The sequence below is a fragment of the Stegostoma tigrinum genome, chromosome 14, assembly GCF_030684315.1.
Source record: "Stegostoma tigrinum isolate sSteTig4 chromosome 14, sSteTig4.hap1, whole genome shotgun sequence".
NCBI lineage: Eukaryota > Metazoa > Chordata > Chondrichthyes > Orectolobiformes > Stegostomatidae > Stegostoma > Stegostoma tigrinum.
This window is the reverse complement of record NC_081367.1, coordinates 50,763,669-50,791,581: the sequence shown is the minus strand read 5'-3', so window position 1 is coordinate 50,791,581 and position 27,913 is coordinate 50,763,669. Positions and strand designations below refer to the sequence as shown.

Sequence of the window (27,913 nt, the reverse complement as noted above, 5' to 3'; positions counted from 1 at the left end):
GCATTTCCTGTTTCTGTTACAGGAAGTTGCAGTGTTTAGGTTAACTTCGCCCCTAAGGAATCCTTAAATGCAGCATTACCCCAGGAATGCCATGAAGCATCTGCCCAGATTATGTGATCATTTGTACAGTATAACTTGACCCTGCAGTATTTTGACTCCAAGCCAAGCGTGTACCTCTGAAGGGTCACTAGACTTATTTGTTTTGATTTGCTAAGACTGTAGATATCTAATCCAACACTGAAAGCCAACGGGGAAAACCCAGCCACAAAACTGGAAATTGCTGGAGAAACTCAGCAGGTTTGGCAGCATTTTCAGTTCTGAAGAAAGTCATTGGACTTGAAACATTAACTTTGCTTCCTCCGTACAAATGTTGCCAGACTTGCTGAGTTTTTCCAACAATGTTTGTTCTTGTTTCAGATTTCCAGTATCCATAGTTCTTTGTTTTATTACAGTGCTATGACTAGCAATTAGATTGTGCATTTTGTGTTGCAACACTGCCCTGACATATCTATTCATTGAAGGTCACAGGCTGTTCTTTGCAGATTCTGGATGAAGTAATACTATCTTATTCTAGAAGTAGAGTTAATCAGAATTAGGCGTAACAGCCAACTGTCCTATTTAACTGCTGTTTAGACCTACAGAATTATGAATCTACTTGCGTTGCTTACCTAGAGGACAAAACAACTGGAATTTGACAAATAGTGAGACCCAGTAATTTCATTCAGCCATCACAAGAAACATTGCAGAAGATAAGTGCAAGGAGCACATTAATGCATTAGGAAGGATGCCGCTGAGGTTTATGGTGACTTCATTACTGCATTGAACTGGTTTGACTTCATTACATCAAACTAAAGGTATTTAAAATTCTTCCATGGGATATGAGCATCATTGGCAAGGGCTGCCCACCTGTAACTACCTTTGAACAAAGTGATTTGCTAGACATTACAAAAGGCAACTCAGAGTCAATCATAGTACTGTAGATCTGGAGTCATGTAGGCCAGACCAGGAAATGACTGAAAAGAAAAATAACCATCTCATTGTTATAGCTACACAAAAAGAAGGCTTGCTTGTTTTCCACTCTGTCAGTAAGTAAATCAAGGTAGTAAAAATCAGATGGATTCTGTAACAGGCAGTCAGTTGACTCCACGAACGCAATGAAGATAAAAATTGAGCTCTGTCTACATAGTTTTATTTTACAAGTTTTTAGTTAGCATTCTATTACACCAAAAAATATAAATGTTATCCTGTTTGTTCCCTGGGCAGTTTAGCTGTTTCGGTAAAAATGAACATCTTGCTGTTCGCTCCAGGACTGTTGTTCCTTCTCATCTCTGAGTTTGGATTGATAAAGACCATCCCAAAGCTTGGCATCTGTGCTGTGTTGCAGGTATGTTAAAACTAAGATCTGTAGCTTCTCTCTGAGTCAGAATTGCTGTACAATGTAAAGGTGTATTTATGTGTAAATGATCAAATATCCAAGATAATATGGTTTTCGTAGCTCACCTAATAAATATTTGAGAAAAGCTATTCAGCCTGTTTCAGGAACCAACCAATTTTTCCAACCTCTTTTCACCAATCTCAGCATTCACTTATTTACTAAATGATTCTAGTGTTTTTTTTGTTAATTTGATGTTAGCATTGCTGGCAAGAACTGTGACATATATACAAGTCAGCATAGAGTGCGGCTTGGAGGTGATCTTGCAAAGGTGGTGTTACTTTGTGATGATTATCTCCAGCAGAATTCATACTCACTGACCTGGTCTTGTAGCCAAAGCATTTATGTGGCTAGTTCAGTTAAATTTCTGGTCAGTGGCATCCCTCCAGGATATTGCTGTTAGGAATTCAATGCTAGCAATGCTGTTGAATGTTGGGGAGATGGTAATTGCCTGAAACCTATGTGGTGTGAATTTACAGCATTGGTATTGTCAATTTGTTGTACAGACAATTGCTTGCTATTTGTTATTTCAAATCTGTGATAAATGTTCTATAATAACTGTTTAGTTTGCAGTGATTTTCTTGACTTATTTTCAATACTTCATATTATTTTATATATCTTAACAAGTTCACCTAGTAAGACTTTTCAGCGGTGTCTATTCATTATTCTCTTCTTATGCTGGGAATAATTGCTGTCACTTGTTTGTCTTTGGATTCTAATTGTTTGTTTTGAGTGTTATTCACAAATGGGCATAGTTCTCTGACCATAATACTGTACCATTTGAATGAGACTTTCAACCAAGCGAATTCTGAGGGAATTTAATTTGCATCAAATAACGCACTCTTTTCACCAACTCCCTAGTTTGTTTTTAGTTCACTCATTTGTAGGATGTGGGCATCGCTGGATGGCCAGCATTTATTGCCCATCCCTTGAGAATGTGGTAGTGAGCTGCCTTTCAACTGCTGCAGTCATCATGCTGCAGATCGATTCAATGCCCTTCAGAAGGGATCTTCAGGTGTCCCTATTTCAGAGGTTATTGTAATGTGAGCACTGAATGCAGAGACTAGATTGAAAGAAGTATAAGTAAATTTCTGCTTCACCTGGGAGAAGTATTCGGCTGTGGACAGTGAGGAGGAAGCCAATTTAAGGGCAAGTGTTTCACCTGCAATTGCATGAGAAGGTATCATGACAGGGGATGACATGGTCGTGATGGAGCAGTGGGCCAGGGTTCCACGGAGAGAGTAGTCCCTTCAAAATGCTGACAGGAAAGGGTGAGGGATAATATTTTATAGTGGCATCATGTTTGAGGTGGCGGAACTGGCAGAGCAGTGCACCCAACTCCAGCTCCTTGAAAACTGTGTTATGGAAATGGAGCTGGAGCTGGATGAACTACGGATCATTCGGGAAGCAGAGGGGGTAATTGAGAGGAGTTACCGGGAGTTGGTCACTCCTAAGGCTCAGGACAAGGATAGATGGGTTACAGTTAGGGGGAGGAAAGGGGACAGACGGACAGTGCAGAGATCCCCTGTGGGCAATCCCCTCAGCAATAAGTATACCGTTTTGGATACTGCTGGGGGGGGGGGGGGGGGGGGGGGGATGACCTACCAGAGGAAAGCCATAGTAGTCAGTTCTCTGGCACTGAGCCTGACACTGTGGCAAAGAGGGGAAGTGGGCAGAATAGAAAAGTACTCGTGGTAGGGGACTCGATAGTTAGGGGAATTGACAGGAGATTTTGTGGTCAGGATCGGGATTCCCGGAAGGTATGTTGCCTCCCTGGTGCCAGGGTCCGGGACGTCTCCGATCGGGTGTATAAGGTTCTAAAAGGGGAGGGCGAACAGCCAGAAATCGTGTTACATATTGGCACTAATGATATGGCCAGAAAAAGGATTGAAGATATAAAAAGTGATTTCAGGGGGTTAGGATGGAAGCTGCAAAGCAGAACGAACAGAGTAGTGTTCTCTAGTTTACTACCGGTGCCACGAGATAGCGAGGCGAGGAACAGGGAGTGGGCGCAGCTTAACACGTGGCTACGCAGCTGGTGTAGGAGGAAGGGCTTCAGATATGTAGATAATTGGGATGCCTTCTGGGGAAGGTGGGACCTGTACAAGAAGGACCGGTTGCATCTGAACTGGAAGGGGACCAATGTCCTGGGTGGAAGGTTTGCTCGAGTAGTTCGAGAGGGTTTAAACTAGTATGGCAGGGGGGTGGGAACCTGAGCTGTATGCCGGAGGTGAGAGTTGATGCAGGTGAGGCAATAGCAAGGGGTAGACCAGCTAGTGGGAAGGATTTTCCTGGGAAGGAACCAAGGGATCAGTTAAAGTGTGTTTGCTTTAACACAAGAATATCAGGAATAAAAGTGATGAACTTAGAGCATGGATCAGTACCTGGTGCTATGATGTTGTGGCCATAACAGAGACATGGGTTTCTCAGGGGCAGGAATGGTTGCTGGATGTTCCAGGGTTTAGAGCATTTAAAAAGAATAGGGAGGGGGGAAAAAGAGGAGGCACTACTAATCAGAGAGGGTATCACAGCTACAGAAGCTTCCGTTGTCGAGGAAGATCCGCCTACTGAGTCAGTGTGGGTGGAAATTAGGAACAGCTAGGGAGTAGTCACCTCGTCAGGGGTTTACTACAGGCCCCCCAATAGCAGCAGGGAGATTGAAGAAAGCATAGGTCGGCAGATTTTGGAAAAGTGTGGACATCGTAGGGTTGTTGTAATGGGTGACTTTAACTTTCCCAATATTGATTGGAACCTCCTTCGAGCAGAAGACTTGAATGGAGCTGTTTTTGTAAGGTGTGTTTAGGAAGGTTTCCTAACTCAGTACATTGACAGGCCGACAAGGGGAGAGGCCATTCTAGACTTGGTGCTCGGAAACGAGCTGGGGCAGCTATCAGATCTTGTGGTGGGAGAGCATTTTGCTGATAGTGACCATAACTGCCTCACATTCTACATAGCTATGGAGAAGGAGAGGATTAAGCAAAATGGGAGGATATTTAATTGGGGAAGAGGAAACTGTGATGCGATTAGACATGAGTTAGGAAGCATGGACTGGGAGCAATTGTTCCATGGTAAAGGCACTATAGACATGTGGAGACTGTTTAAGGAACAGTTGTTGCGAGTGATGAATAAATATGTCCCTCTGAGACAGGCAAGAAGGGGTAAGATAAAGGAACCTTGGATGACGAGAGCGGTGGAGCTTCTCGTCAAAAGGAAGAAGGTAGCTTACATGAGGTGGAGGAAGCTAGGGTCAAGCTCAGCTCTAGAGGATTACAGGCAGGCGAGGAAGGAGCTCAAAAATGGTCTGAGGAGAGCCAGGAGGGGGCACGAGAAAGACTTGGCAGAATGGATTAGGGAGAACACAAAGGCATTTTACACTTATGTGAGGAATAAGAGAATGGTCAAAGAAAGAGTAGGGCCGATCAGGGATAGCATAGGGAACTTGTGTGTGGAGTCTGAGGAAGTAGGGGAAGCCCTAAATGAGTTTTTTGCTTCTGTCTTTATGAAAGAAACGAACTTTGTAGTGAATGAAACCTTTGAAGAGCAGGTGTGCATGCTGGAATGGATAGAGATAGAGGAAGCTGATGTGCTGAAAATTTTGTCAAACATTAAGATTGACAAGTTGCCAGGCCCACACCAGATTTGTCCTCGGCTGCTTTGGGAAACGAGAAATGCAATTGCTTCGCCACTTGCGAAGATCTTTGCATCCTCGCTCTCCACTGGAGTCGTACCTGAGGACTGGAGAGAGGCAAATGTAATTCCTCTCTTCAAGAAAGGAAATAGGAAAATCCCCAGCAATTACAGACCAGTAAGTCTCACGTCAGTCATCTGCAAGGTGTTAGAAAGGATTCTGAGGGAAAGGATTTATGACCATCTGGAAGAGCATGGCTTGATTAAATGCAGTCAACACGGCTTTGTGAGGGGCAGGTCATGCCTCACAAACCTTATCGAGTTCTTTGAGGATGTGACTAGAAAAGTTGATGAGGGTCGAGCTGTGGATGTGGTGTATATGGACTTCAGCAAGGCATTTGATAAGATTTCCCATGGTAGGCTCATTCAGAAGGTCAGGAGGAATGGGATACAGGGGAACTAAGCTGTCTGGATACAGAATTGGCTGGCCAACAGAAGACAGCGAGTGGTAGTAGAAGGAAAATATTCTGCCTGGAAGTCTGTGGTGAGTGGTGTTCCACAGGGCTCTGTCCTTGGGCCTCTACTGTTTGTAATTTTTATTAATGGCTTGGATGAGGGGATTGAAGGATGGGTCAGCAAGTTTGCAGACGACACGAAGGTTGGAGGTGTCGTTGACAGTGTAGAGGGCTGTTGTAGGCTGCGGCGAGACATTGACAGGATGCAGAGATGGGCTGAGAGGTGGCAGATAGAGTTCAGCCTGGATAAATGCGAGGTGATGCATTTTGGAAGGTCGAATTTGAAAGCTGAGTACAGGATTAAGGATAGGATTCTTCGCAGTGTGGAGGAACAGAGGGATCCTGGTGTGCAAATACATAGATCCCTTAAACTGGCCACCCAAGTGGACAGGGTTGTTAAGAAAGCATATGGTGTTTTGGCTTTCATTAGCAGGGGGATTAAGTTTAAGAGCCATGAGATCTTGTTCCAGCTCTCTGAAACTTTGCTTAGACCGCACTTGGAATACTGCGTCCAGTTTGGTCGCCCTATTATAGGAAAGGTGTGGATGCTTTGGAGAGGGTTCAGAGGAGGTTTACCAGGATGCTACCTGGACTGGAGGGCTTATCTTATGAAGAGAGGTTGAATGAGCTCGGATTTTTTTCATTGGAGAAAAGGAGGAGGAGAGGGGACCTAATTGAGGTATACAAGATAATGAGAGGCATAGATAGAGTTGACAGCCAGAGACTATTTCCCAGGGCAGAAATGGCTAACACGAGGGGTCATAGTTTTAAGCTGGTTGGAGGAAAGTATAGAGGGGATGTCAGAGGTGGGTTCTTTACACAGAGAGTTGTGAGAGCATGGAATGCGTTGCCAGCAGCAATTGTGGAAGCAAGGTCATTGGGGACATTTAAGAGACTGCTGGACAGGCATATGGTCACAGAAATTTGAGGGTGCATACATGAGGATCAATGGTCGGCACAACATCGTGGGCTGAAGGGCCTGTTCTGTGCTGTACTGTTCTGTGTTCTGTGTTCTATGTTCTACGATCCTTTGGAGGCCAGTGGGATGGAAAGTACAGACAAGGAGAGTCTTATCAAGGTTCTGGAAGGGAGGGGAAGGGGTGATAGCAGGCGATAAGGAACTTTTAAAAACGTACAGGAGAGGAATGCTTGACTGAGAAATAATCTGCACCCGTTATGTGCAATTCTCTATCTCAATATTTATAAGCTGCTAAATAAACCTTTCAATCACTGTTGAGCGGGAATAATGGGAACTGCAGATGCTGGAGAATCCAAGATAATAAAACGTGAGGCTGGATGAACACAGCAGGCCAAGCAGCATCTCAGGAGCACAAAAGCTGACGTTTCGGGCCTAGACCCTTCATCAGAGAGGGGGATGGGGTGAGGGAACTGGAATAAATAGGGAGAGAGGGGGAGGCGGACCGAAGATGGAGAGAAAAGAAGATAGGTGGAGAGAGTATATGTGGGGAGGTAGGGGGGGGTTAGGTCAGTCCAGGGAAGACGGACAGGTCAAGGAGGTGGGATGAGGTTAGTAGGTAGATGGGGGTGCGGCTTGGGGTGGGAGGAAGGCATGGGTGAGAGGAAGAACCGGTTAGGGAGGCAGAGACAGGTTGGACTGGTATTGGGATGCAGTGGGTGGAGGGGAAGAGCTGGGCTGGTTGTGTGGTGCTGTGGGGGGAGGGGACGAACTGGGCTGGTTTAGGGATGCGGAGGGGGAAGGGGAGAATTTGAAACTGGTGAAGTCCACATTGATACCATTAGGCTGCAGAGTTCCCAAGCGGAATGTGAGTTGCTGTTCCTGCAACCTACGGGTGGCATCATTGTGGCACTGCAGGAGGCCCATGATGGACATGTCATCTAAAGAATGGGAGGGGGAGTGGCAATGGTTTGCGACTGGGAGGTGCAGTTGTTTGTTGCAAACTGAGCGGAGGTGTTCTGCAAAGTGGTCCCCAAGCCTCCGCTTTGCAGAACACCTCCGCTCAGTTCGCAACAAACAACTGCACCTCCCAGTCGCAAACCATTTCCACCCCCCTCCCATTCCTTAGATGACAACCAGCCCAGCTCTTCCCCTCCACCCACTGCATCCCAAAACCAGTCCAACCTGCCTCTGCCTCCCTAACCTGTTCTTCCTCTCACCCATCCCTTCCTCCCACCCCAAGCCGCACCCCCACCTACCTACTAACTTCATCCCACCTCCTTGACCTGTCCGTCTTCCCTGGACTGACCTATCCCCTCCCTACCTCCCCACCTATACTCTCTCCATCTATCTTCTTTTCTCTCCATCTTCGGTCCGCCTCCCCCCCCTCTCCCTATTTATTCCAGAACCCTCACCCCATCCCCCTCTCTGATGAAGGGTCTAGGCCCGAAACGTCAGCTTTTGTGCTCTTGAGATGCTGCTTGGCCTGCTGTATTCATCCAGCCTCACATTTTATTATCACTGTTGAGCAGTGACTTTACGCTTAGCTGATCTTTGAGAAGCAAACAATTCATTGTTACGTAAATCCCTTTATCTAGAAAAAAACAGATGGACGGATGTTACTGTAGTTTAGTCTGTGTGGGCAAACTGAAACTGCTTGAATATGAAGCAGTTTCTCCCACTGTGAATTAGCACTTTTCATTTGAGCTATTTCATTGTGTCTCTAGTTTGCTGAAATCTGCTTTTATACTACTTCCTGACTGTTGCAAAGCTACCTTAATATCTGGGTGTAGTCGTAAATATCCAAATGGAGATTAAACTTGCTTCTTCAAAGGTTGATCCTCACAACAATTGTATCTCCAGTAAATGATTGCATTTCTACGTTTCCAGGTTTCTGCAGAATTAGGGTTATTAAAGACCAAGAGTGTAAACATTCTGGCATGTGAGAGAGACACTGTTGTGTGAAAACAAGTGGCTGCAGCCAGCAGTACTAATAACGTAAAGTAGTTTACTATTGAATAAACAGTTAGTCATGTCTACTGTACAATGCAGACCAACAAAACAGTGATGCCGACAGGAACTTCCTTAGACACTGGGTTTTGAGTATTGAGTTTTTCTTCCGATGTATCAGTGAATTAATCCTGTTGGATAGGCATTAGTCATTCTCATTGACTTTCCTTTTTAATGGAAATTAAACTGTACATTGATCTGAAGACGCTTATGACCATATAAGCTGCCGTAAAACTTTAATGAATCATTTTCACGTGCAAGTAACTGGTTCTCCCCATTAATGATTAATGGGAATACTGTCAGTTTGTCTTCAAATATTGTATAACTTCTTACTTTTTTCATTGCATTTCTGGCATTATGTCCATATACTTTTGTTCCAAAGCAGATCACTCAGTTTAGCAGATGATATTTCATTTAGACATGGGCAATATTATGATCAGGAATCTACATGGGCAATGCTAGTGAAAGTATCTTTGGTTCTTATATTTCACATTTCGCTCATGTAGATTGTATCTGATGCTACAGTAAATATGTAGAGTTGCATTTTTGTATTTATGTTGATGAATCTGAATGCTCACACTGGATGGAGCAACTAGAAAACTGATAAGAGATAATGGGAACTGCAAATGCCGGAGAATCCAAGATAACAAAATGTGAAGCTGGATGAACACAGCAGGCCAAGTGGCATCTCAGCAGCACAAAACGTCAGCTTTTGTGCTCCTGAGATGCCGCTTGGCCTGCTGCGTTCATCCGGCTTCACACTTTGTTATCTTAGAAAACTGATGCTGTTTTGCCAATTCTGAGACAGACATCTAAGATCTGTATATGGCCCTCCCTGAAGAAGTTGCTCCTTTAGTTGTGGAAGTGGTTAAATTCCTTGATGTTCTATTGCCCAGTATTGATGCGGGTGGTCTTGTTAGTGTCATAGAGGCCAGCAGCACAGAAAGAAGACCTTTTGTCCCATTGAACCTGTGGCAGTCAGAAACAACCTGAGAGAATTGTGGAAGCCTTTTGACACTCCTCCCCACTACCACCACCACCCCCCCCCCCCACCCCCCGCCCCCCACCGCACTCCAATCACTGGTCTGATTTTCCCTATGTAGTCTTCTCTCCCCTGAGGTATTTTCTGCTGCTGAACTTTGTTTTGGCATTGTGCCATTCAGTGCGCATGTGCAATGCACACTTTGGGCATGCCACAATAATGTAGAGTCTGGAACCGTGTGCTTGCGCGTTTCCAAGTTATGACGCAGTTTTAATGTCAGCAAACATTGCTAACAGAAAATAGAGCTGAGACCACAATCAGATCAGCCAGAATCTTACAGAATGACAGCAGATTCAACAGGCAAATGGAATTCGCTTGCTCCTATTTTTTTCTCAAAAGTACAGAAATTGCAGGAAACATTTGTTTTCAAAGATCTTTAACCGGCCTGTTCAGATATGTTATACTATATCTCTGTCACAGGTAGGACTTGACCGTGAACCTCATGATTTTGTTTGATACTAATGTTTTTGTTCCTAAACAAGGTACCGTTTTCGGTTTGTATGCCAGTTATAAGTCGTAACTTCTGCGACACTGTCATACACATTCAGATCTCCTCCATTTAATATTCAGTTTGTGTAACAATAAAATTGTGAACTTAAGGAATATTTTTATGCTCTCAGCAATGTTCCTTTAAACCACACAATAATTCATAATTTCCCATGTAGATTTCTAATGAATCTTCACATTTATTTTTGTTAACACTCCTCTTTGGTTGTACAAAACAACAGGACCAAGCAATTACACAAATTGAGTACACGCAAAAATATTTGCAAACTGACTGATTCACAATATTTTTTGATCAGGCAAAAAATGATCAACTGGTTAAAACATTAAAAGGGGTATGCAGTTGTAAGCAAAATACTGCAGGTTTGTAAGAAAACAACGGGAGATTTGGACTAATTGAAAGGAATTTTAAAAAGCCAACAAGGACATAATAGGCCAGATGACCTTCTTCTGTGCTGTTTAATTCTTTGTCATGCTTCAGTGGGTATTTGATGAAAATGATTTTTCTCCTTCTTGTATTATTTAGGTAATTTTGGGTTTGCCTTTCCTGATGGAGAATCCAGTCGGGTATGTGGTGAGAGCGTTTGACCTTGGCCGCCAGTTTCTGTTTAAGTGGACAGTGAACTGGCGATTCCTGCCTGAAGAGATCTTCCTGAATCGTTACTTCCACCTCACACTATTGGTGGCACACCTGAGCATCTTGATTCTCTTTGCTGTTTACAGATGGAACAAGTAGGTTTACCTAGATCAGGTGTGTTGCTGTAAATGCCTTCAGTTTATGCTTGCAGTTCAGGTATAGTGTGAAAGGAATTCAGTTCACAGAATTGAAATGCTTAGGCATGCTTGCTTAATGATAACCTGTTTTCTGTGCCTTCCATGTTTTTGTCAAGTTGAGGAAAGTCTCTAATACGTAGCATTACCACCAGACTTCCAAACAGCAGATATAGCACAACCAGGAACAACACAAAACTTCTCTGTTCTGCCCATAAGATTGTGTATCCTTTAATTTTCTTTAGCTAAGCATCTAACTGCACCTTAAAGTTTCTCCCCCTTGTCCATGTTTTTGTTAGTTGTTTGCCTTTCCCACACTTTACAATATCATAACTAGTAGCTGAAATTGCCAGACTTGGAGTGGGTTGCCATTGTGGCAATTCTATCACTTTTATGGGAATAGAATCAGATTCTGTCATGTTAATCCACAACTATTTATCAAACAATTCTACCAGGTTGAATGTCTATCGGTAAGCTACATTACTAAGTCTAAAACATGTTTCCAAATTGTTTTAACCTTCTTCCCATAAAATTAAAAATTAATTTCTAGAAGACTGTCTGTCTCGTTTGTGGGAAATGCCTTTTGTGAGAGTTCAGAGTTAGCGTGATTATGAGCGTATAATGCCCTTTCTAGCAGTTGGAAAAATCTTCCCTGGTCTGTCTCCTTTGATTTAACCACTGAGTGCTGAAAGATGCACTGGTGTTATGAACTTTAATATGGTGCAAAACAAAGTCATTCTGCTCTGATATTACAGCCGTATTGTAAATACACCCGAACTTGTTCCCTCTTTGTTTTTGTTCTCTCTGTCTTTGGACTTCAGTGTCTTCAATTTTATTCTCTTACTTTTTCACTGGCATCTGTTCACTTTTTTTCTTTCTACCTCTGCTTTAACAATGCTGTTTCTTATTTCTCTACTTGTTTAACTTTCCCAGTGTATTTTCTATTTATTCTGTTACTTTTCTTCTATGTTTGTTCCTGTTTTCTCTCTCGCTATAACAGTGTGAGTGGTACATGTTCTGAAAACTTCCATATCAGACTTTGTGGGGCTTCATCTTTGGTCCAAGATCAGTCTCTCTTCACAGTTGCACCACAGATGAGGTTGATATACTGGCGGTCATGAAACATTTTCACCTCTGGAAAAATGCATTGATAGAATTAGATTGTGTGAGTAGGTGCATTCTGGACTGGTGTTTCAGACCAAGTCTAAAGATTGCACATTATAATAAGAAATAACTGAAGAAGAACAGTGCTATTTGGAGTATGTGCTATGTGATTATGTTGCACTGTTCATAGAGCCTATTACATTGATATCTTTTAAAATTTCCACAAACACAGCAATGGTTTATTTTCTGCAAGTGGGAGGAATTCACAGGCGGAGCACCACATATGATTATGGGGCAGGCTGGAAACATTGGATATTGCTGTTCCCTCCATATTGAATATTTTCTATAGTATTGAACAATAATGAGAAACTTCCAATAGCCCACAGAAAATGTTATTCATTTCAGTTTATCACAATCCTGTTGATTTGCTTGCAGATATCATACTAACTTCTGCTCTTGGTTTATGTGCCCCAGATCTGAAGAACAAATGTTTTCACTTCTGAAGTCTCCAGAAGAGAGAAAAATCCAGCACCAAACTGTGACAGCAGATCATATCCTTCCAAAATTCATTGCATTATTTGTATATTTGTGAGAGTAAATGGTAAGGCATAACAAAATGTCAGGTGCAGCTAGTCTGAAGGTAGTAAGACACTGTCGTGCATTGGAGAATTGTAAACTTTTGTACCAAAGCTCCAGATGAGTGGTTTTCAAATTATTCCATGGATTCTATGTAATTGTTAAGATCCTCATCCCCCTGCCAAGTCATTTTTATTACTGTATGCATAAAAATATTCTCTACAACAACATTGTTTTCTTTTGCATTACACACTATACTGTCCCCAGGGATCCATTATTATTTCTTTGTTGGTAAAACATGTTAATCAATTATTTTGATATTTTAACAAACTCAAATTACTTCGGGTAGGATGCAAAAAACATGACTCTACCAGACAGTTGTTCAAAGTTGCAATTGCTTGATCTGTTTCTATACTAATCAGCGCAAGAGATGGTAATGCTATGGTAGGGATTATGGGTGGAATATGAGCACGTGTTGGTTACAAACTAGCCTTTCATTCTTAAATCAGACTTTGAAAACATTCTATATTTCATGAACTGTTGTACTATTAATCAAAATGAACTGGTTTTTGTTAATTCATTAGTTTCAGCAATACTGTATATTGCTCCAAAATGTTAAAATGATTTGGTTCTTCAACGGATAGTGCTCTTGAATTAATTCTGCAACTAGATTCAGTTTACTACATTTGGAATCTCAAAGACAATTTTTTTCCTTTACTAATGAACACAAATTATTTTTGTTCTGTTTACCTCAAATTTCGTTGGAATCTGTTTCAGTCGATCACTACACTATCAGTTCTATGTATGGTACTTTCATACTCTGCCGTACCTCTTGTGGAGCACACATGTGAAAAAACTTGCTCATCTTCTCAAGTAAGTCTTGCCATTTTCCTGTATAACAACACCTAAGACGCAGTTAGTTGTATTTTTGTGAAATTGCACATTTTAAATAATATGTTTACATTTACAATTTTCTTTTTTCTTTGCTTTTCATTTATTAAGAAAAGTTTTATCAGAGAAAATTACAAATCTAAATTCAGGAAATAATTAAAGAGACCAATTTCTGCAATGGCTATACTCAAGCTTACAAAGTGAAGCATTCATGAAGACTTTAAAATATGAAATTAGTCTTGGGCTTTAGCAGGAATAACAAATTGGCTCATTTTCTTTCTGATTTATGAGATCATAAAATTGTCATAGTATAGAAAGAGGCCATTTAGCCCATTTTTATGTCTCACCGACTTCAAAACCAATTTTTACCCCTAATTTTATTGCATTTAAATAATAGCATGTCTTGTGAATCTAAATAACAAGGTGCATTTATATTTTGTTCTCTGGGAAAAAAGTAAATAACATCTTTATGTCATAGAGTAGCTTAACTCAATGTAACAAAAAAAAACAGAGCAACATAGTGATGAAAGCTTAAAAGTCTGAAAATAGCATACCTGAGGGTGTCCATGTGGCGAAAAATAATGGTTCAGATCTGCCAAAGGTCACAGACGTGAAGCTCAGCTTTTTTATTTCCATAATGCTCTAGATCAGTTGAATATTTCTAGCATTTTCTGAACTGATTTCACTCCCAGCATCTGAATTATTTTGCTTTGGTATCCAGGTGTAAATATCTTCTTTTTTAAACTTAACCTTTCCAGCTGGCATGTGGGCACACACAGAGGTTCATAGCAATCTACAGAACTGAAAAAGACCTTCAGCCTATCCAGTCTGCCCTGGTCAAAAACAACCACCTGAATATTCCGATTCCATTTTCCAGCACTTTGCCCATAGCCTTGTATGCCTGGCATTGTTCCTTTCAACATTAATCTTAAAATCTATAAAAATGGATTCTATTAGATTTTACTGCGTTGCTTGATTAGTATTCTCCTGAACCATGCTGGAAAATGTATAACACAGAGGTGACCACAAGGCCTAACCATCATCTGAATCAAAAGAATCATAAATTAGAGGAGTAGAATTAGACCATTTAGTACATTGAGTCAGCTTTGCCATTCAATCATGGCAGATATGCTTCTCAGTTCCATTCTCCTGCTTGCTCCCCATAACCTTTAATGAATGACTTGGCTTCCACACCAATGAGTTATGCAGATTCATAACTATCTGGCAGAAGCAATTCCTTCCCTGAGTCCTAGTCTCTCCTGCTGAAAACATTTTGTCCATGTCAATTCATCCAGACCTCTTAGTGCTCTGTAAATTTCAATGAGATCCCCTCTGATTCTTCTAAACTCCTTCAAGTGCAGAGTCCTCAACCGCTCCTCATTTGACAAGTTCTCATCCCCGGGATCATTCCTGCAAACCTTCTCGGGATCCCGTGTAGGGCCATCATGTCCTTCCCAAAACTATTCTCAATATTTCAAATGTAGTCTGACCAGAACCCTATAACAGCCTGAACAGCACATTCCTGCTCTTGTATTGTAGCCCTTTCAAAATAATGCCATCTTGTGCATTTACTTTCTTGACTGCGAACTAAACCTGAATGCTAACCAAAAGAGAATCTTGAACTAGGATTACTAAGTCCCTTGATTTCTAAAGCTTTTCCCCATCAATAAAATAGTCTGCACCTCTATTCTTCCTACCAAAATGCACAAGCTAACATTTCCCCACATTGTATATCATCATTCACTTCTTTGCCTACTGTCCTGGTCTGGTTCAAATCTTTCTGCAACCTTCATGCTTCCTCAATATTACCTACCCCTCCATCTACCTTTGTATCTTCTGAAAACTTAGCATTAATGCCCTGAGTTCCTTCGTCCAGATTGCTCATGTACAACGTGAATAATTGTGGTCCCAAAACAGACCCTTCCGGATCTCCTCTCATCACTGACTGCACCCTGAAAAATAATCCTTTTACCCTCACTTTAGCTTCTGCTGCTCAGCTAGTTTTCTGTCCAGGCCAGTACTTTGCCTGTCTCATGAGATGGAAGATTGCCAAAGTCAAATTCTGAGTTCAAAAAATCTAGAATATTAATTATTTTCTATATCCTTTATGTTTTCTCAAGGATTCTAGAATCAGCGTTTAGAAGCTGTAGTCATTTTCTAGGTTGCAGATTTTTAATTACTGAGCAACTATTTTCAGTAAGTGTTTTTTCAGAGAACAGTAAAGAGTTTGTTTGGTATAATTATAGAAAGGATGCTGTTTGTTATGTTTTCCTTCATTCTTGTATTGCATCCCTGTATCTTTTGAATTAAAGCAGCTGGTCATATGCAAATTGGAGAACAATATTTGTATCAAATTTGTATTTCTTCGCATGCCATCCCTAAACCACTCCCCCACATGACTATGCGTAATTCTGTTTCTGTTACATAATAAACAGAGTCAGAGTTCGAAGTATTTTCATGCTGCTGAAACAGATTCAGTGAATTGCATGAGCAGATATGGTTATATTTTTATGCATTGCATTTGAACTTGCTACTCACTTATCACTGCATGTGTGGGTGTCCTTAATATCTGATAATCACAGACAGATTACAGCAATTACTAAATTCAAGTTTGTATAGATTTAAAAGGTGTTAGTTCATTTCAGAATTGTATTGATGTCATCTTTTATTCTTCTTTCAGAGTACTTATTCTGGGATTAATTGAGCTTTCCTGGAACACCTACCCATCAACTGTGTACAGTTCAATTTCACTCCATGTCTGCCACATGATTATTTTACTGTCACTTTGGTATGGTCATGCAGAACCTGAGAAGAGTGCACCAACCAATGGCTCTGATGGAGCTAAAAAGAAAAACTGATTTTTTTGGACTTGAAAATTACCAAAGTCAACAACAATTTCAGAATTTAATATAGCTGGGGGAGAAATTAAGAGAATGAAACTGTTGTATGACCAAATGGTATGTTACAGATTTAAGATCTTATGTTCGTTACAGATGCCAAAACAATTTGTATGAGTTGGACATCTGCAGTTTTGGTTTCCTTTGGATGTCATTTTGCACTTGCCAGCTGCATCCTATCTTTCTCCATCCTCACCATCCTTCAGGGTTTGGTTTACCAAGGAATTATTTTTGCTGAGAAGTAGGCAGATCTATTGCCCTTTGAGAATGAACGCAGAATAAAACACTGATACCGGATGGAACCGATCAATGCTAGTCAATAGTAGTAGCTTTTGACTCGTCATCACCCATGTGACTTCCCCACTTCTTTTTTTAACTTGTCTTTGTCTTTCAATTCCTCAGCAAATGTGTTTTAGTTGTAAAATAAGTGTCTTTACTTTTAAGAATTTAGTTTTTAAAGATCAAAGTCTTTAGTTAAAGAGTAGCTTAATTAATGTGTAATTTTAAAGACATTTTTATAACTGTGTTTATAGAAAGTTTTAGAATCAGTCTTCAGTTAAATTATGGGCATAAATGGGAGAGTATTAAACATCCAATTAACAGCAGGATGGGGATTGTACCAGCATAAAGAGAGCCACAAACTGAGTTTGTAAATGTTTTGTTACTTGCACTAGATTTCCATATGTTGCCTCCCTTGAGTTAAAGGGTGAGGGTTGTTCTTATATTTGTGCTGTGTGGTTTAAGAGTCCTATAAAAGTGAGCTACAACCTGGGCAAATTACATTCAAGCTATTGAGAGTAAGTCATGTGTTAGTGTTCATTTTTCAAGCATACATTATGAGAATAGCACCTGTATAAGTGGCAAAGATTTCTCTCATAAATAATGTTTGGGTTTCATATGATAAGGCTTGTCTTTATATAGTGTGTGCTCAAATTTTGCTAAATGAAGTAGTCATTAAGTTTGTAAGCATGGCGAAATAGTTTCATTAAGAAACTTTCAATGATAATTTCAGAGGAGGTTTGCTGCTTTGTCTCATGAGGAAAGATTAAACAGGCTGGGCTTATTTTAACCGGAGTCTCAAAGTGAAAGATGACTCAATTGAAGCTTACAAAATTCTGAATGCTCTTGACAAGGTGAACCTTTAAATTAAATTAAAGAACCGCAGATACTGTAGATCTGAGGCAAAAATAAAAATTGCTGGAGAAACTCAGTAAGTCTGACAGGAAGAAAGCAAAGTTAATGCTTCAAGTCCAGTGACTCTTCATCAGAAAATTTGATGAACTTCTGTTCAATTTCTCTTTTTGTTGTGAATCTGGAAAGGATGTTTCATCTTGTGTTTGAGTTAAGAATGAGAGGACATTGGTTTAAAAATAGAGATTGTACTTTTAGGACAGGTATGAGGGGAATATTTTCTGATGTTTGTGTGACTTTGGAACTCTGAAAGCAGAGTCATTAAATATGTTTAAGGTAGAGGCAAATAGATTCTTGTTAGGTATTGGAATCGAAGTTTCTTGTGAGCAGATAGGAATGTGTAATTTGTAAATAACTAGATGAGCCATTATCTTCTTGAATGGCCTAGCGGGCTTGAAGGGCTGTATGACCTACTTCTGTATATTTCCATGTGACCAAACCTCTACTGCTTTCTGTGGAAAAGAATTCTACTCATTAACAGTGCTATGGGCGAAAAAATTATTCTCATCTCCATCTTACAAGGAAAACCTCTTATTCTTAAACTTGGGCAGGATCTTATATTTCCTAACAAAGCAAAGCTTATTGCTGTTGCCTGTGAAGTAAGACATACTGAATTCTAGCAAACTCCCTGTTCAGGGTTTCAGTTCCCATCACACTGCAGTGTTACTGAAACTTCTTCCAGAAATTCCCTCTGTAAAACTAGAATTATGTCATCCAGATTTTCAACAACCAATCATTTTTAAGGGTTTTAGTAGACATCAACAGGAAATAAAAAGCATTAGATCAAAATAACCTTTAAATAATTTTGCTCTGAGCAAAGTTAAGATAAAACATACTTTGAGAAAATTCTAAAATATTTAAAATATTTAGTTTAAAACATTTACTAATTAATCATTTAACAGCACTGCACAATAAGTTAGGGCTAGTTCTTTGTTCACCAAATGTTATTATTCACCTAGCCACACCTAATTGAACAAAGAGTAACCTTTTCTAAGGTGTTACAGACTGAACTGTGGGTGCAGAAAGTCAAAATGGTCACTAATTTCAATCTTGGCTGGTTCTGGGGATGGGACCACAGCAAAACCTATGGTGGAACACTGGAAGACACCCACTTCACCATTTCTGTGCATGTCATGGTTTTAAAGGAGTAATTACTGAACTGTTAACAGTACAGAAATGGGGAATTCAGCCCATCGTGCCTGCAACAGCTTGTTAAACAAGCATTGATACGTAGTGCCAACCTCATGCTTTATTTTCCCCATGCTCTTGCATTTTTTTAATCCTAATAATCATCCAGTGCCCTTTTGAATCTCTCAGTTGAACAATGTAATGCTAGCAAATGTCCTTCCTCTGTTGCTCAACCCAAATCTCGGAACACCTTTCCTTACAGCATTGAGGGTGTCCCTATGTCCCAAAGACTGCAGCAGTTCAGAAAGGCAGCTGAAAAACCACCTTCATTAGGGTAGTTAAAGACACGCAGAAAATTAGCATTACCCACGTCCCGTCAACAAATTTTAAAAAGCTGACGGTTTAGCATTAACACTCTGCTCAGTCAATAACTTAGTGCCAAAAACAAATATCAAAACATCTTCACTAACTGTAAAAGATGCTTTTCATTTAGAGCAAATTCACACAAGATCAATGCCCCTGTATACATTCCTTAAATTCCCCTGAGACCTGGAGCAGACGCAACTTTCAATGCACTCTTAATAAACCTATTCCTAAAATTGATGCCAGTTTTAAAGAAAAAACTAATGTCTTTGTTTTCTTCTAATTTGGGTACATTTCTGATTTGCACGAAACCACCAAATGAAATGTAATGATCTTTGGACAAATAGATTGTGTTTTGTAAGCATCACTGTACTAATCAACAGGCATCATTGATTGACCATTTTCATTTACTTTGTTCTTGAGCTTTGAAACATCTCCATTTGAGTCTTAATTACACAGTCTATGAAGTGTTTGTCAAAATATAATCATGCAAACAGATTTTTATTTCTTAATTTCTGAAAAGAATGTCTGTAATTTATTCATATTCTATGTAGGCAAAAATTAGGGTCTTACTTTTCAAAAGAATTTGTTTTCTGTTGCCTGTGTCTTTACTGCAGCAAAGCTGAAAGCAAGAAAATAAACTTTTAGGAAATAGCTGGCTAGGTGTACAGATGTCTCTCACTGCTCTTGGTTTTGTTTGTCCAGCTCTACCATACTTTTAGATAAATACTGAAGCACAAGACAAATCCCAAACTGCCTGTCTATTATTTTGCATCAAATGTATATGGATAGAAGTCCAAAATCTAATGCTACAGTGATATTCAACAGAAAAAAAATTAGTTGATAAAGGTGAAGGTACCTAGAAAAAGGCTGAATTTTCTGATACTGGTGAGGGGCAACAAGGGGTAATGGGGAGCAGTGAGGAAATGGTGTCATCCTGCCTCCATGAAGTTAAATGTTTTATTGGAAACATTTAACTGACCTGATTTTTTCCAATCTGGCTAGAGAACAGACAGCAGTGCTAATCTATTTAGAAGCCTGAAGCAAAAGTCACACTGACAGCAGTGCCTATGAGAGGCTTTCCTCCAAACCCTGAAGATCTTATCTGATCTGGCACTCCTACTTGCAGTCATCAGCACTCAAGAATTGTGGCATCTGTTTCTAATATTGAGGCTGTCAACCTTTGACTGCTGGAAAGTCTCCTGTTGGTACTTAAGACTCAAAAAGCTTGCGGCAGCTACTTAATTGGTCACACTCAAAATTGTGCAAGCTTGGTCATGTTACAAACATGGATATGTTCCTGACCTGCAATTTATCATAGGATTGGGACCCCATAATGAAACTCAGCCTAAAGCCAGGTCTATGAGATAAAATAAAACTCCCAGTCCTCTGTGAATCAGAAGATGTGAAAACTTAAGTTGTCAAATGTGAGCCGCTGTACTTTGCAACATTGCAGAGAAGCACCCCTTGCATTGATCTCATTATGTTCTATGTCAAACCCTATTGAGTCTGCAGGTGAAATAAAAAGATATGCAGAAGTTATTTTTGTTTTGCTATATAGATTATTGTAAATGAGCAGACATGAAGAGTATTTATTCACGTGCACTACACCTGGAATAAAATAAAAGTTGTTTAATTTTTGTTTTTTATTTTGTCAAAAGTTAATGCAGGATTTCTGAAAAGCATCAGCCCCTTTATCTCAATCATGTCGTTTTTAGTTTCAGTGACAGTATTACCTGTTCTTTATCAACAGCAACATGGGCAGGAAGCACATTCTGTGGCTTAAAGTCTGGTATGTGCTTAAATGTATTTATCGCTAATGAAGGATCTCTGACATGAAACATTAGCTCTGTCATTCCACGGATGCTGTTCATTTTCTGAGTATTTCAGTATTTATTGCAGCATATTTTATAGATTGTTGAAGCAGTGTTTTGAAAGCAAGAATAAATCACATTCGCCACAAGGTACATCAATATGAAAGTTATATTTTGTAAGCCAAGGCTTTACTGGAATTTTATTCCTGTTAGATTTTTGTTCTTAGTAGACAGTAGCAATTCATTTTCAAGAGCTATATTGCACTGAGTGACCCAAGACCAGTTAACTCCATGCAGAAAATGAAAGAATTTTGAAAGCAAATTATGTCCATCTCAACTTTAGTGTCCGCTATCATTTTTGCTGCCTTTAAAAATATCTAGAGGAACTGGTCCCAAATTGCATTATTCAGCAAATTGTGTTAATCATGTGTAAGACCTCTTTTAAAAAGTTGTACGGTTTTATTTTAGCATTAGAAGCAAGAATATACATTTTAAAACCGTTCAGATTCTTTTGATTTAATAAGAAATTGACACCATCTGGGTAGTTAATAAATTGTTCTAAGTCATTTTTAATTAGTTAAAATTTGTAAGTGGTGTACTAGAACTGACTAAATCATGCTTAAACACATTTTCAGCTGTACCAATAAAAAGTCACTAGGATACCAGCCATAAGTATATCAGAAGACACTTACTTAAAGCATTTTTAAAAATATATATTCTCAGAAGCACTTTTTATCGAAAGTTATAAGAATATACAACTAAGTTTGCGCTGAAACTGCGGAGCAAAAAAGCCAAACTAGCACAACTTTAACTTGTAGAACTTTCTATTTTGAAATATTAAATGTCTAGTTACCAAAAAAAACTTTATTAATGATTATTTCAGAATACACATGTAACTGCAATTGTTGCCAAACAAGGAAAACATTTTAACAACAATTATATTTAATACTGACGTTTTTAGGTTATTGTTGGCTAAAAAGCATTTGTGCTTTCCCAACAGTCAGAGCAGATAGGTGGGATAGAATTTTACTCACTGCACTGCAAGCAACAGGTTGGTTTGGAAATACTGATTAAACCACCTTTCCTCCCCACCCACCCACCCCCCCCCCCCCCCCCCCCCCCCCCCACTCCCCGCCAAGCCCATACGTACTGCATATTGAACTACAACATATCATTGATCAGTCCTCTGCCTACAAGCCAGTTTGGCAGGTAGGGTCTCAACTTAGGGAAGGTTGATGAGCAGTTTCCAATTATGAAGCCTCCCTGGATCCTGGAGGTAGATGTGAGGATATTTGCTTCTTGAATCAACCGTCTCTTCACCTTGATAAAACTTGAAGTTGTCAGACATTCAGAAAACAGGCAATAGCAGATACAATTGAAAACTCTGTGGTAGAGGCTTACAACCCTCCCATATTCAAATTTTACAATTACCCTCTGTGAGCAAGTTGACTATGGCCTAAATGTTTGCCATGATAGACACCCTCTCTGTCATGGCAAAAATGGCTGACAGGCCTGGAAATCCTACCCACAAAATAGCACTACTTTGTGATGTAAGCCAGAGTGTGTATGTTTGTGATTCCCATAGGCAGCTGGCCATTTATGTCATCAGCTGTGTCCTGTTAAATTGGATCTTGCCATCCTAGTAGTGTGTAACACGACACACATAAAACAGTGCAGGTGTGTTGTTTGTGCATTTTCGTGGATATCCATTGGAGGGTTAGATACTTCTCTGAATCTGGTGCCAAGATACCTGTGAAGGTGAGGTAACACTTCGGAAGACAACAGGTTACCCTTTGGATTGGTAGAAGTAGACATGCTTGAGCATAGAGAGTGCGTTAACCCACAAATTGGTTGGCCAGACTGCCAAACTATTGAGGTGGGATGGACAACAAATGCTGGCCTTGTTGCTAATGCCCTCATGCTATGAAAGAATAAAGAAAGAGAACTGTCAAATCTATTGAGAATTTTAACTCTTGATCTTAAAATTAAAATGTATAGAGCTTTCAAAATAAAAGTACTAGTATTTCAGTGTTTGTTTGCATAAACGATAGGTGGAACCTTACAGAATTTGAGCTACATGGCTAATTTCCCAGCCTATCATTCTCACAACGGGTCTGACAATGAGCCTCTTGATTAGATTTGATTGTTTTCATTAGAGATTTGTTCAAGGTATTGCAATGACTTGTTTTTTTTTTAAATTGTGTTATTTTAAGTAATGTTATTGTCAATAGACACAACTTTGTTTTGTCAGCATGGCAGTTGATGTCTGCCCTTGGTAGATACCTGGTAAATTGGCAATGACAAGAGCAAGAATGACGACTTTGCACTAAGTTGGTATAGGAGCTATAAAGGGCCGTGGCGATGAGTGAGGGAATTAAGTTGGAAAAGGAATTGTGAGGGGATGGAAAGAGGGACAGAGAGGCTAATAAATGACTGTTGGGATGTGGGGTAGTATTACGATCCCAGCTGATTTTGTGACTGGACAAGTCAGATCTGAGACTGAAATCAAATTTGATAGATCATGTTTTGGTTTAGTTTTAACAATAAACAGAAGTTTAGTAATAAAAGAAGTGACAGAATATTCCAATCTATTTAACATATGATACAAACCTAAAGATTTTGCAACACAAACCATAATCCCATTATCCCAAAGTACATGTCCTGCATGCTACTCAAAACTACCTTGTTGATGACCCATTTGGGCAAGTAAGCTTCACTGACCCCAGGATCATCACAAAGGTACATATAAATAAGTTCTAGCCACAAGTAAACAAAACTATGATCGAACAACTTGTACCTTTACTGGCTGAAACTCTGATCCCTTTCAAACTGCTGTACGAATATTCAGACAATTGAGCAAAAAAAATTGAAAAATATTGGGCTAACAGTTCAAAAGTACTAGTTCAGGGTTCAATGAGATGTTCCTTTTCCTTATCAAGACATATTCAATTCTTTTTCTCCACATACCTTCACTTCACAGGATGCATAGATGATTGCACACTGATTACAAACCTCTTAGTTCCTGGTTAAAGGGAACAGCTTTCAACAACTGGCTTTCGTCAGGCACCTTTCCAACAGAGTGACTGAAATATAGCAGTTGCTTTTCCTTTTATTGTTGACACTGTTGTAAGTAGTGTAGAGTATGGGAGTGAGGGGTAATGCTGGAGTGGTACAGTGTGTTGGTTAGGCCACAGCTGGAGTACTGTGTGCAGCTCTTGTCACCACATTACATGAAGGATACAATAGCGTTAGAGGGGTGCAGAGGAGGTTTGTTAGGTTGTCTGGGATGGAGCAATTGAGCCACAAGGAGAGACTACATAGGCTTGGATAACAATATGGAGCTGGCAAAGCATAGCAGGCCAGGTAGCATCAGAGGTGCAGGAAAATTGACATTTCAAGTCGGGACCCTTCTTCAGAAAAGGGCCACAACCCAAAATGTCAACTTTCCTGCTCCTCTGCTGCTACCTGACCTGCTGTACTTCTACAACTCCATACTGCGTTATCTCTGACTCCAGCATCTGCAGTTCTTGCTTTTTCAGACTGCATAGACTTGAATTGTTTTTGTTTTACAGCAGTGAAGGCTAAGGATGGAAATGATTAAGGTGTATGAAGTTATGAGGGGTATGGATAGGGTGAGTAGGGAGCAGCTGTCCACCTTGGGGTGGGGGGTCAATCATAAGAGGGCATAGTGCTGGGGTAAGGGGCAGGACATTCAGAGGGGATTTGAGAAAAAAAGCGTTTTCATTGCAAAGGAGGTGGAAAGCTGGAATGTACTGCTTGGAAAAGTAGTGGAGACCAGAAACCCCTCAACCTTTGAAAGAAGTGTTCAGATGAAGACTTGAAATTTCATAATATTCAAGGATACAGAACAAGTGCAGGAAATTGGGATTAGAATCCCTGTTGTGGTAGTTATTGTTAATGGAGACTCAATGGGCGATATTGCACTGTATGACTTTATAACTCTGACTCTATAACTCAACTCACAGTGTGTTTTAGTAACTTGTTTTCAAAAGTGCAGCAATTCCTTCTCCAGTCCTTGCTTTTCAGAAGTCCTTTTTCCATTTTAGGCTACAAGCAAAAATAAAGAAAAACAAAAAGGTGTAATTTTTACAAACCTTTGTACAATACTCAAATGGAGGGAAAAAAAATTCTTAACATCTCAAAAGGTTTAACAGTGTCTTTGATTCCCAGCCTGGAATTCTGATAGCCTTTTCCTGGAGCTGTCATTATATCTAAGCCTAAATATTCTTAGCTTCAAATAACCTCTACATGTTGTATCCAAACACTCCTGATCTGGGCCTATTACTAATATCTTTGCTGTAAGATAATCTATCTTTATTATCTTTTCAGTTTTTTTAGGAACACTGCCTTACACATTCAACTTCATCCAAGACTTCTGCAGAACTGCCTAAACCACAGCTAAAAAATATTCTTTGCAAACTTATTGGTGTTTCCCTGAGGCCAAAACATGTCCAGAAGCTTCTAACCAAAATCCCAATGCACAATTGCTTACCTTGCTCATTCATAAACTTTCCTAATGTAAACAAAAAGCCATCAACTCAGGAGGTTATATCTCTATCAGTTTATTTTAAACAAAATCACCATGGCTACAGAAATACTTGCAAGTTAATCATTAAACTTATCAGACACACACAATACCTATACTTCACTAATTCAAAATTTGGAAATCTGAACTTGGAAATGAATGATATGAGGTATATATTCTAGTTTAACACACCCTACACCACAGAAAGCATCGGGGTATAAGAGGTCATGCAGATGAATAGAGGGGTAGAGACTAGCATAGAAGCTATATCGGGATATGGAAAAGAAGGAGGGACATTTGTGAATGAGGGGCTATGGTGGTGTGTACAGGCACAAGCTGATATGGAAAGTATGGTGATAGGTAAGGACATATGATGGCATGGATAAAGCACATGGTATGTGTGTGAGGGAACTAAAGATCTATTTTTAACTTTATCCTTTCTTTTATTAAAAATACACTGAGTGCATTGAGTGAAGCCTGCCACATAGCCTGGTTCTGCACCCGGTAGCCTACACTTTCATTCCAGGGTAATCTGGCTCAACATCCAAGAAGCCCCTTCACCCCAGAATGAAAATCGTAAGTTCCAAGCATCTCTTTTCTCAGGTCAGGTTTGCAGAGCTGAGAAGTGTCCAGTCTCTGTGATCCCAATGCAGCAAAAAAACTCCAAGTCTATCTGTCCATTTTGTGGGTTTGAGTGGGTTTCAAGAGGGAAAACTTTAATTTCCCATCAATCCTTCCAAAGCCACTCCACCTTAACGGCCCTTATTTAAAGTTAAAACTCAGGCATTTGAAGCTATGAAATAGGAGAAGCAATTCATTGAACCCCTCAAGCTTGTCCGACTATTTAATAAGATCATGGCTGGTCTGTTTGTAACCTCAAGTCTACTTTTCTGACTATCTATCCCTGATAATCCTTCACCTCCTTGATTAGCAAGGATCTATCTACCTCTGTCTTAAAAATACTCAAAGACTCTGCTTCCACCTGCTTTTCAGGAAGAGAGATCCATAGACTCATGACCCTCTGAGAAAAAAATGTTTTGTCTACTTTCTGTTTTAAAGAGCTATTTCTGATTTTTAAGTAGTGAACCCAAGTTCTGGGTTTCCCATTAGAGGAAAATTCCTCTCCACATCTACCCTTTCAAGATCTCTCAGGACCTTATGACTATTCTGTCGGCCTGTAGTTCAGAACCAAGCCTGTTACATGCATTTTTAAAATCTACAATTGTCAGAATTTTACTGTTTTACAATTGTTCATGTCATAAGTTCATGATCTAATTGTAAATGATTGCATTTTTAAATACTTGAGTTTTACAAATATTGATGAGCAAATAGAGAGAAATACCGTGTTGAATTTATAAGTTTTACCAGTTGTCAATGAATAACGGAAACAATGTAGTGCAGAAACCCAGTCTTGTTTATTTGCAATTCAACCAAAAACACAGCTTAATGCGACAGTCTGAGCTAGGATCAGTCAATCCCGGCCTTTAAGTCAGGACCCTGCTCAGTGTGCAGGCAATGCCATCTACAGGAAGACAGGAACAGGATCACCTGTCAGATCTGTAACATCCTTGCTCAGAATAAGATGGCCATGAGGATAATTGGGTAATTACATCAAGTGAGTAAAGAGCGATTATCTCACCAGAAATACAGGCACCAAGAGGAGCCTTAAAAAGATGGAAATATTGACATTGAGGAGATTATCCCAAAGATTGACACTGCAGTCAGGAACAGATGGTCTGGTCAACCAGCAGAAGACATGAAGAGATCGGACAAGAGTGGCAAACTGATGGAGTCCATTCCCATGCAAAAACAAACACAAAAGGTTTGGGTAAGAATGTTGCTGTATTGCTAATACATTTAGTAATGTTTGGAGGCAATGTCCTTGTGGTATTATTGTTGGACTGATAATCCAGAGACTCAGATAACATTCTGGAGACCTGGGTTCAAATTCTGCCATGGCAGATGGTGGAATTTGAATTCAATAAATATCTGGAATTAAGAATCTAATGATGACCATGAATCCATTGTTGATTGTTGGAAAAACTCATCTGGTTCACGAAGACCTTTAGGGAAGGAAATTGCCATCCTTACCTGGTCTGACCTACATATGACTCCAGACCCACAGCAAAGTGGTTGACTCTTAACTGCCTCACCAATGATGCCCTCATCCTGTGAATGAATAAAACAAAATTGATACAGGAGTTGCTCTGTTTCTAAAGAATAATTTGTCTTATCTGATGGATTGTCACCCAGTGTAAAGGCTTAAGATCTCTAAGGTCATTACAGGTTTTCCTTTTAGAATTATAGGACCTCACTCAAATCCCCTTTACAGTTTGAGTTAAAATTAGGCTATAATGTCTGACATAACTGTCATGAAATATACTTCTACTGGTCATCCTGAAAACTAAGGCCTCAAAGTGATGCTAGTAAATTATCAAAGTCAATTCTGAAAAATAAAATGTGTTGGTAACATTAAACTGACAAATTTCTCAGTAAGTTTTAAAGGCACATCAGAATATTTCCAACAAAAGTAATGTAAATCAATGTTATCATTTATTTCAAGATTACTATATAAATCAAGGCCCA

General features: G+C 39.8%; 1 protein-coding gene across 1 annotated transcript in view; it reads left to right on the top strand.

The window, feature by feature from the left end:
• Nucleotides 1-19,619, top strand: part of alg3 (ALG3 alpha-1,3- mannosyltransferase) — a 29,094-nt gene extending 9,475 nt beyond the window's left edge. The window contains exons 5-9 of the mRNA XM_059651145.1: nucleotides 1,264-1,384; nucleotides 10,573-10,778; nucleotides 12,396-12,473; nucleotides 13,227-13,370; nucleotides 16,069-19,619. Of these exons, the coding sequence (XP_059507128.1) occupies nucleotides 1,264-1,384; nucleotides 10,573-10,778; nucleotides 12,396-12,473; nucleotides 13,227-13,370; nucleotides 16,069-16,246 (727 nt within the window). The 3' untranslated portion in view covers nucleotides 16,247-19,619. The remainder of the gene's footprint in view (nucleotides 1-1,263; nucleotides 1,385-10,572; nucleotides 10,779-12,395; nucleotides 12,474-13,226; nucleotides 13,371-16,068) is intronic.
• Nucleotides 19,620-27,913: the final 8,294 nt, after the last annotated feature.